Source organism: Chiloscyllium punctatum, chromosome 10 (genome assembly GCF_047496795.1).
Source record: "Chiloscyllium punctatum isolate Juve2018m chromosome 10, sChiPun1.3, whole genome shotgun sequence".
NCBI classification, from domain to species: domain Eukaryota; kingdom Metazoa; phylum Chordata; class Chondrichthyes; order Orectolobiformes; family Hemiscylliidae; genus Chiloscyllium; species Chiloscyllium punctatum.
In genome coordinates this window covers 82,595,090-82,605,590 of record NC_092748.1, presented here as the reverse complement: position 1 = coordinate 82,605,590, position 10,501 = coordinate 82,595,090, and the positions used below count along the sequence as shown (strand labels likewise).

The 10,501-nt window shown below is 40.8% G+C and overlaps 1 protein-coding gene across 3 annotated transcripts in view; it reads left to right on the top strand.

The window, feature by feature from the left end:
* The first annotated feature begins 275 nt into the window (after nucleotides 1–275).
* The window catches only part of LOC140482342 (transmembrane protein 163a-like), a 231,262-nt gene continuing 221,036 nt past the window's right edge, over nucleotides 276–10,501 (top strand). The window contains exons 1-2 of one of the 3 annotated variants that reach the window (XM_072579662.1): nucleotides 276–904; nucleotides 1,456–1,575. In XM_072579662.1, the coding sequence (XP_072435763.1) occupies nucleotides 727–904; nucleotides 1,456–1,575 (298 nt within the window). In that variant the 5' untranslated portion in view covers nucleotides 276–726. The remainder of the gene's footprint in view (nucleotides 905–1,455; nucleotides 1,576–10,501) is intronic. The other 2 variants (XM_072579660.1, XM_072579661.1) reach the window with 2 other exon arrangements.

The following is a 10,501-nucleotide window of genomic DNA, read 5'->3' as shown; positions in this document are numbered from 1 at the left end:
AAATCTTCCCGGATTCCCTTCTGAAACTTTTTTTTCACAGTGAGGGCTGAAGTTCCGGCTTGGAACAAAGGTTTTTTTACTGACGCCTGAACCTGACACGGAAAGCCTGAACCGAAAGCTGTTTTTAATCTGTGCAGCGCCTCGATATTTCCTTATTTTGTTTTTTTTTCGAAACAAGGCAAAGTTGCCACACTGTGAATCAGCCTGCACAGCAAGGCCTACCATAAACAGGGCTTCTAGTCGCATCAAAAACCGAAGATGTGGGATTCACCGAGATAGAGGGACGCTGTCTGTTACTTAACGTTCCAGCCTTGGAGACATAGCTTAAAGGAAAACATTTCTGCCCATTTGTATCTCGAGGTGGGAACACAAGCACACGGAGTTGTTGAATGCGATTAACTTCATGTCTACATTTTTAACTGCAGCTTGATATGAGTGCATCATCACACTGTCCAGTCACAGTTCGACGAGAAGCTGACAGTGGTTCAGAACTGATCTGACGAACTCCGAATTTTAATTAGAGTCGGTTCGTCAATGACTCTACCCCCCACCCCCCCAGTCAACCCCACCCCGTTCCAGTTTGCAGCTAAGTGCTGATGAGTCGGGAGTCCTTTTGATAACGCAGGCTCGCGTTGCCATCTCTGCCTTTCTCACTCCCATCCCCTTTGCGGGCTGTGCAGATATTCTCGCCAGAGTGCCACATTCCCCCGCGCACAGCTTTAAGGCATGGACTCGCCAGCTTCTGATCCCTCCCCTGCTGCCACAAACCAGGCGGTCACTGAAGCCAGGGACGGCCAGTTCGCCCCGGCATCTGGGCAGCAGAAAGAGAGGCGCAAGATGGACAGAGACACCGAGATGAGAATCAGTGAAAGCGCGCAGTTCGGCGATACAGTGGAGAACCGAGGTGAGTGTTGCTGATAACGGTGGAGTGGGGCTGGAGGCTGGGAGCTGGGTCATTGCTGGAAAAGTCGGGGCAACTGGTCTGCGAATCAGTTAACCAAGGCTCTGAAAACTTTGACACAGGCAGCACTTCACTATTATACAGTGTAAAGCCTTAATTGGCATCGCTATTTGACTTCAAATCATGACTTCAAACAGAAAGAGAAAACCTTACATTAGAGCCATTTGGCAAGTTCATTTATTAATTCTTGATCAAGCTTAAATGCCCCTTCGTGCGGAGGCTAAGTTGTCCGCAGCACAGATGCAATGAAATACCTAAGAGTGTTTATTATTATTAAAGCTCCCTACAAAAGCAAGTGCTGATTTAAAAAAAATAATAAAATTAAATCACCAGTCCATGAAGAACTCCCTGATCTTCGCGGATTTAAGGTGCTGGTGTAAAATGTACAGTCATTCTCGTTTTATACCCAATAATCCCTGCACTCACCTGGGACCATGACTATCAAGCACCAAATCGCAAAGGATAATTCATTTCTGCATTGACCTTTCTTATAGGTTTACTGGAAAGCAGCCAAAAGCTGAAACCCCATGAAGCTCAAAGCTACCGCAAGAAGGCGTTGTGGGTGTCCTGGATCTCAATTCTTATCACTCTGTCCCTGGCTGTGGTAGCCTTCAGTGAGTACCCAAACATATTCCCCTGATCTTGCAGCTTATCAGAGCTCCTTTAACCTTTAAAAGATAATATCTCTTGTCTTAGGCCACTATCAAGTGAATGGGCGATTCTGATCAACAAAGTGAAGGCATGGTAAAGGGAAAAAAAGATGAGGAATGCTGACATTTTGGATCTGTTTTGTTAAACTACTGTACTGAGGAAAATATTTTCTTCACCCCACCCCCACAACCCTTCTACTGAGACCTAACGTTTTATTAAACTTCCTTCAGTTAATGTGATATGTGCACAAGTCATTGGGAAATGAGCTTTTTTCTTTAAAAAAAATGCATCATTTTGGGCAAGATGTCTTTAATAACAATTTATTGTGAAATAAAACCTTGACTAAACAAAGGAGCAAATCCTAGTGAACCAGGATGTCAACATAAGCTAATGTCTTTTTATTGCAGTTTTGGCTTCCGAAAATGGAATAAATAGTAGTTATAGTTTGTGGTTGATAGGAGAATGCAATAATAGTGTCCTTTGTTGGCCTTTATTAGATATTAGTACAGGTGTTGGATGTTTTGTGAAAGGTCCATTCTTTGATATGCTTCAGAGAAGGAATTTACAGTGACCTGAGTACAGTTTCTGAATGAATGCACGCACATTGGCATCTGAAGTTGGAGTGGTTTTGATTTTGGATTGAAGACTGCAGAGTTTGAAAAGATTCCAGTCTGGTCTGTAGATGATCCCCCACATTTTGGTGAAATGTTGGAGGTGAGGTATTGAAACAAAGAGAATGGAGAAAAGAGTTGGTGCAACGACACAGCCCACACACAGGCTTGTTTGACTTCACTTTCCACAGAGATGAGTTTTGTGATAGTTCCAATGGTGACACTCATGGTTTATATGACACCATGGAGTGATTATTGAGGGCAACTACATTTGAGGAGGATGCTCCAAAAGACTTTGAAATTAACTGTGTCTAAGGCTATTTGGAAGTTTTTAAAAAAGACCAACTACAGTGGTTGGTTTTGTTTGTTGCACTTTTCTTGAACTAAGTCATCTTCCCACAGCTACCACATCTCCCCAAATGATTTAAGATTAATGGTGAAATCATGGAAAATTCTTGGGAATCTTCTGATGATGAAGGCAGACTTAGATAGTGGGGATGATGTGCTAACTAAGGAAAAGATTTGGCGGGAGAATGGGGCACAGAGCAGATGTTAAGTAGTAAGCAAGGTCCAATTAGATGTAGAAGGAATGGCAGGACAGTCAAGTAGGTCGAAAAGACATGGGCATTGATAAGGCACATAAGAGTTCTGGATGTTCAAGCAAGGATCTTGACTGGTAAGATGGATGATGTTAAGGGTATTGATCAGCACATGGGTATGTGATATTGCTGCAATCATTGAGGCAAGGTTGAAGGAAGGACAGGACTGGCAGCTTAACATTGCAGGATATAGAAGTTTCAGGTGGGATGGTGAGAAGAAAGATCGGTGGGGGCATTGAATTATCGATAAAGGAAATCATCACTGCAGTAATGAGGAAAGACATCATAGAAGGTCTTCAAAGGAGGCTTCCTGGGTAGAATGAAAATGAAAAAGGGATGATTACATTGCTGGGGTTATACCACAGGCATCCCAACAGCCAGAGAGAGATAGAGGAGCAGATATGTAGGCACATCAGAGAAAGGTGTGAGAGAAACAAGGTTAGAATTGTTGTGGACTTCAACTTTCCTAACATTAACTGGGATCAGATGGGGTGGAATAAGCATCCAGGAGAGCTTTTTGTGCAAATACGTAGATAGTTCTACAAGAGATGGGCAGTGTAGACCTAATCCTAGAGAATGAAGCCAGTCAAGTGGTTGAAGTATCAGTGGGCAAGCATTTTGGAGATAATGACCATAATCCTATACGTTTCCAAATCATTATGGAAAAAGATAAGGAAGTGCAGAAATTAAATGTCTAAATTGGGGAAGGCCAATATCAATATCATTCGACAGATGGAGGATGGGAAAGATTTCTGGCTGTAACAGACTTCTCCTTTTTTGAGGTATTTTAGGTGTTGGAGGTGATTTCCTCGAATTCCAGGAGCAGCAATTACTGTTTTATATGCTGTTGCATTGTTTTGGAACCTTGGAGAAAGAAAAAGTCAAAACAATGACACTTTTAAAAGGGAGAGAAACAGACGAAGGCAGCACATGGTCAGGTCAGTGCTGGAGAGAGAGAGAAAGAAACCCACACTGCTAACTGACACAGCAGTGAACCTGAACAGTTACTGCCTTTGCTGTTGAATTCATGTATCACTGGACATCAGAGTGTATCTAGGAAAATTAACAAGCAGTGAAATTCACAAATGATCTTGGAGGAATCTGTTTGGAAGAGGTCACAGCACAGAAGCAGATAAGTGAATAGTTGTAAGTGTGGCCTTGCTGTAAGTCTGCTGTAGTAGAGTGGGTTCTTTTTTGATTGATTATATGTTTTATTGAGATATGTCTCTTGATTAAATTTAAAAATATAAGACCTCGGTGGTGGGCAAGTTGTTGGAGGGAATCCTGAGGGACAGGATGTACATGTATTTGGAAAGGCAAGGACTGATTCGGGATAGTCAACCTGGCTTTGTGCGTGGGAAATCATGTCTCACAAACTTGATTGAGTTTTTTGAAGAAGTAACAAAGAAGATTGACGAGGGCAGAGCAGTAGATGTGATCTATATGGACTTCAGTAAGGCGTTCGACAAGGTTCCCCATGGGAGACTGATTAGCAAGGTTAGGTCTCATGGAATACAAGGAGAACTAGCCATTTGGATACAGAACTGGCTCAAAGGTAGAAGACAGAGGGTGATGGTGGAGGGTTGTTTTTCAAACTGGAGGCCTGTGACCAGTGGAGTGCCACAAAGATCGGTGCTGGGCCCTCTACTTTTTGTCATTTACATAAATGATTTGGATATGAGCATAAGAGGTACAGTTAGTAAGTTTGCAGATGACACCAAAATTGGAGGTATAGTGGACAGCGAAGAGGGTTACCTCAGATTACAACAGGATCTGGACCAGATGGGCCAATGGGCTGAGAAGTGGTAAATGGAGTTTAATTCAGATAAATGCGAGGTGCTGCATTTTGGGAAAGCAAATCTTAGCAGGACTTATACACTTAATGGTAAGGTCCTAGGGAGTGTTGCTGAACAAAGAGACCTTGGAGTGCAGGTTCATAGCTCCTTGAAAGTAGAGTCGCAGGTAGATTGGATAGTGAAGAAGGTGTTTGGTATACTTTCCTTTATTGGTCAGAGTATTGAGTACAGGAGTTGGGAGGTCATGTTGCAGCTGTACAGGACATTGGTCAGGCCACTGTTGGAATATTGTGTGCAATTCTGGTCTCCTTCCTATCAGAAAGATGTTGTGAAACTTGAAAGGGTTCAAAAAAGATTTACAAGGATGTTGCCAGGGTTGGAGGATCTGAGCTACAGGGAGAGGCTGAACAGACTGGGGCAGTTTTCCCTGGAGCTTCGGACGCTGAGGGTTGACCTTATAGAGGTTTACAAAAATTATGAGGGGCCTGGATAGGATAAATAGGCAAAGTCTTTTCCCCAGGGTCGGGAGTCCAGAACTGGAGGGCATAGGTTTAGGGTGAGAGGTGAAAGATATAGAAGAGACCTAAGGGGCAATGTTTTCACGTAGAGGGTGGTACGTGCATGGAATGAGCTGCCAGAGGATGTGGTGGAGGCTGGTACAATTGCAACATTTAAGAGGCATTTGGATGGGTATATGAATAGGAAGGGTTTGGAGGGACATGGGCCGGGTGCTGGCAGGTGGGACTAGATTGGGTTGGGATGTCTGGTTGGCATAGACAGGTTGGACCGAAGGGTCTGTTTCCATGCTGTACATCTCTATGACTCTATGACTCTAAGTATTAAGTTAGCCAAGAGCCATGTTTTGTAGAGGAATAAGACAATGCTATTTTCTGGGTCTGCAGATTGGAAGAAGTAAAAATGGCCCTTAGTAGAGTGATATGCTCTTCATGTTGGATGTGGGAGTTTAGGGAGAGTTTACATATTCATGAGGATTATATCTGCAATAAATTCCTTTGGTCGCGAATGGATTGGATGGAGCAACAATTAGAGGTAATGAGGAATTTATAAGAGCAAGGGGGTATGATGTATATGGGATGCTGGGTCCTAAAATATAGGAGCAAGAAAGTCTTGTTCGAACTTTATAAAACATTCATTAAGCCACAAATGGAATGCAGTTCTGGTCATCACACTATCGGAAGGACATGTTTGCAATGGAGAGGGTGCAAAGAAGATTCATCAGGATGTTGCCTGGGATGAAAAGTCTCAGATATGAGGAGAGACTGGATGGGCTGGCTTTGTTTTCCTTAGAGCACTGGAGGCTGAAGGAGATTTTGATTATGGTATACAAAATTATGAGGGTCATAAATGGGCAGCACGGTATCTCACTGCATCAGGAACCCATGTTTGATTACAGTCTTGGGTGACTGTCTGTGTGGAGTTTGCAAAGTCTCCCTCTGTCTTCGTGGGTTTCCTCCGGGTTCTTCAGTTTCTTCTCAACAAAATGTGGCCTTGTGTCAAGTGCTGTCACTCTGACCTTCACCTGGAAGTCAGCTTTTTTGCCCATGTTTGAACGAAGGCTGTAGTCAGATCAGGGGTTGAGTGGCCCCGGGGGAACTGAACTCCACCAGCTTACTACTGAAAGACTGATACGTATTTCACATGAAACATTTCCATCTTTAGACTTCCCAGGAATTCCATCATTGTTCAAAACAAAACTTGACTTGCTGTCATTTCCTTGCTGTCACTGGATCCAAATCCAGAAACGTTTCCCTGAACAGCATTGTGTGTCTGCCTATACCCACTGGACTGCAGCCGTTAACAAGGCAGATCACCATTACTTTCTGAAAGGCATCTGGGAGTGGGCAGTAAATACTGGCCCAGTCAGCAATACACACATCCAATGAACAAACAAAAATCGCTGAAATATTTAATACATTTGAGAACAGATAAACAACTGTACCTGATATTTCTATAGCAAGAGATCAAACATATTCATCTTAATTAACATTTTATTTCAAAAATTTCAGTGTGCAAAATTTGAATCAGAAAAAAAGAGGAAAAGATTGAATACTGCAACAAAAACTCCTTACGCCAGCTTTAATGTATTTGCATTCAATGCACTTTCCAGAAGAGTTATCGAACAAAATTTGACATATTAGGACAGGGAATCAAAAACTTGGTTCAAGAGGCAAACTTTAAACTGTGGCTTAAAGAGATGGGAGAAACAGTGAGAGTTAAACACTGAAGTTGAGAATTTAGGACCAAAGCAACTTAACATTCAGTGTGCTGTTTTGGAAATGTTCAATCGATCAGAATTAATGAGCTTAGAATCTTAAAGGGTTATGGGACTTAAATTACAGTGATGGAAAGTGTTGAGGCCAATGAAATTGTTGAGAACCTTTTAAATTAGGGATGTGCAGGAGGTCTTAATTAGACAAGTGCAGAGATTAGTGTGGGTTCAGGGAATAGCAGAGGCTGCAGCGTCAGCTCTGTATTTAAGAAAAATACTCCTTTTCATGCTATATATTGAACAAGCTAAGTTCATTACTTCTCTTACACATTTATACATTGAGCATATTGTCGTATACATTCATATAAAATGCATGAGTAAATGATCTGAGAAATGATTAAGCTTTGCCTTTTCATGAAACTCAATTATTAAAATGTAGTCGTGCACTTTTTCTTAAACTTCAGTAAAAACAAATATTTTAGTTTTTCATGTTTTTAATAAAATTTATCCTCAAACAAAAACAAATATCCATTTTCAGTTAGGACTAAATTTGTTTCTGAAAAGTGCAAATTCATTTCTAGGTATTTAAATTTTATTCAGTCGAAAGCAAAATAAAGAGCATTGTTTTAACTAGAATCATGGCTATTATTAAAATTCAGGTATTGATGAATTATGATTCAAAATACATATTTCTCCAAAAATAACCAAAGTAAACAGAACAAATGCAGAACGAATTAAGCGTACAATGAACAAGTCAGTTTACAAGATTGTAGTTTCCGAGATTGACATAATACCCAAAAAATTATCAATACTTGCAACAGTCTATGCCTCATCTGTTTATTCTAAACAGTAATTTATATTTGTATAGTGCCTTGAGCCATAGAGCAAGAAGGAAATGGACAGAGAAGGTTTTTGTTATATGTAAATGTTGATTGAATGCTTGATTCTAAGGGTATATTTAAAGCAGTACAGAGTTAAAAATGATATTGAGGTGTTTAGGGATGAAATTCCACATCACAGAGCCAAGATTCTAATGGAACTGTTATTAATGGAACAGAGGCGTGAAAGATGCACAGGCCATATGCTAGAGTTAGAAGAAGGCCATAGGTTAGAGTTAAAAGAAGGCTATATCATCATGCATGAGAAGATGCAAGGTTGCATAGGTATGGACATCTTGTATTTATATGGCGTGGAATTCATGGAATTTATGGAAGGTGGCCAGTGGCAAAGCAAACTGGCAGAATCAGATTGAAAAGGACTTAGTCAGTGACAGGTATGAGGAGAAGAGGGAGGAAGAGATATTATACAGTCCTTAGTGATAGATTGGTGTTAAGTTTGAAACACAAAGAACTCAGGAGAAACTTGCTGACACAACAGGTCCATTGTTACAGAGTGAGCTTAGAGGATGGTCATCCTCAATAGTGAGGTCCATGCACGAATTAGCTTCAAGTTATTATTGGTGTCAGTTAAAAATAACACCATACAGGATACATGAGATTTATATTTTTGAACATGCAAAAAAAATCTGTTCACCATCATTAATACTAGAGGTACACATTGATGTGCCATCTTTGTTGCATTGCTTTTTAAGAAAGAATGAGAAAAAGTGTTCAATATTTTTTGTTATTATTCTGAACAGATTGATTCAGCAGTCTGTTCCATCAATTGTATCTGACAAAATTACAAAGTTAAAATCAACATCTGAATCAAAATGGGTACAATGCACAAAAACAGTGAAATGTTTTATTTTAGCAGAGCAATGAGGGATACTAATCTATATCATTGTGGATGATGTAGTTGTTAGTTATTGTGGACCCACTTGTTCAAAAATCTGATGATATTTTTGGGCCGAGTATTTTAACTTATAAGATATTGTTAACATTTCCTGCTCCAAGAATATATCATTGGTCCCCTCCTATTTGGCAGTGACATACTATCCCTCAGCAACTTCATCTGAAAACACAAGGTTAGCTTTCCAACATGTCTTGGTGACAACCAGCTCTATTTCACCATTGCCCCTCGTGACTTTTCCCCCTTGCTAATTTGTCAGGTTGTTTACTCAACTAATGGTTGTCAAGTTGTTTATTTGATTAGTGGACATTTCCCTCAAATTGAGGAAATATTAGAAAGACTGAAGCAATTATTTTCATTCCCTCCTCTAAATTCTGTTCCCCAGCTATCGCTGCTCAGTCTGAGATTACGACAGTCTCAGTTTCCAAACTCCTCCAAATTGCCATCACATTTCATCCTTAGGTAAGCTTCTGATCACACATTAATGCCATCACTAAGACACGTATCTCCACCTTTATAACTTTGTCCAACTTCATTTCTGTTTAATCTCTTCTGCTGCTGAAACCCTCTTGCATATTTATGCTACTTCTAGACTTGATTACTTTGATGGAATTCTCACTGCTCTCCCATATGTTACACTTTGTAAATTTGAGGCTATCTAATCCTTTTCTGCTAATGTCTTAGCTTGCACCAGGCCCCCTTCTCCTTTCTGTCCTGAGCTAAGTGACTTACATTGGCTTCTGGTCGAACAATGTCTTACTTTTAAAATTCTTGTTGTTTCTTAAATCCCTCAAAGGCCTGTCCATTGCTGCATTTGTAAGTTCCTCCAAATCACAACTCTCCAAAATATGTGCATCCCTCTACTTCTGCCTCTTGTACATACTTTATTTTAATCATTCCAGCATCAATCATTGCACCTTGAATGGTCTAGCACCCATTTTTAGGAATACCTTTCATTATTATCTCTGCCTGTCTATACTTTTCTTCATTCAATCATATTGGCCATCCCTAGTCGCCTTTGAGAATGTGGTGGTGAGCTACCTTCTTGATCCACTTCAGACCACGTGCTGTAGGTTTACCCACAATATCCTTAGGGATGGAATTTGTGCCTGTGACATTGAAGGAATGATGATATATTTACAAGTCAAGATGGTGAATGGCTTGGAGGAGAACTTGCAGGTGGTGGTATTCCCATGTGTCTGCTGCCCTTTCCAGATGGAAGTAAGTCATGGGTTTGGACATTGCTGTCTAAGGATTCTTGGTGAATTTCTGCAGTATCTTTTGGTAATATACACAATGCTGCCAAGGAGTGTCAGTGGTGGAGAATATGAACGTTTGTGGTTTGGTACAATCAAGCACGCTATTTTAGTCTGGATGGTGTCAAGCTTCTTGGGTATTTTTGGAGTTGAACTCATCAGGAAGTGGGGAGTATTCCATCATACTCCTGACTTGTGCCTTGTAGATGGTAGATAGGCTTTGAGGAGTTAGGAGGTGATTTACTCTCTGCGATATTCCTAGCCTCTGATATGCTCTTGTTGACACAGTATTTATGTGGTGGGTCCAGTTCAGTTTCTGGTCAGTGTTAAACCCAGGATGTTGTTAGTGGAAGATTTGTTGATGGTAACAATATTGAATGTGAAGGTTAGGTTGACTTTTGTTGGAGGTGATCATCGCCTGACATTTGTGTGTCATGAATGTCACTTGCCTCTTTTCATCCCAAGCCTGGATACTGTCCAGAGCTTGTTGCATTTGAACATGGACTACTTCAGTATCTGAGGAGTCATGGATAGTGCTGAACATTGTGCAATCATCAAACAGCCCCACTTCTGACAGTATATTGGAGGCAAGGTCATTGAAGAAGG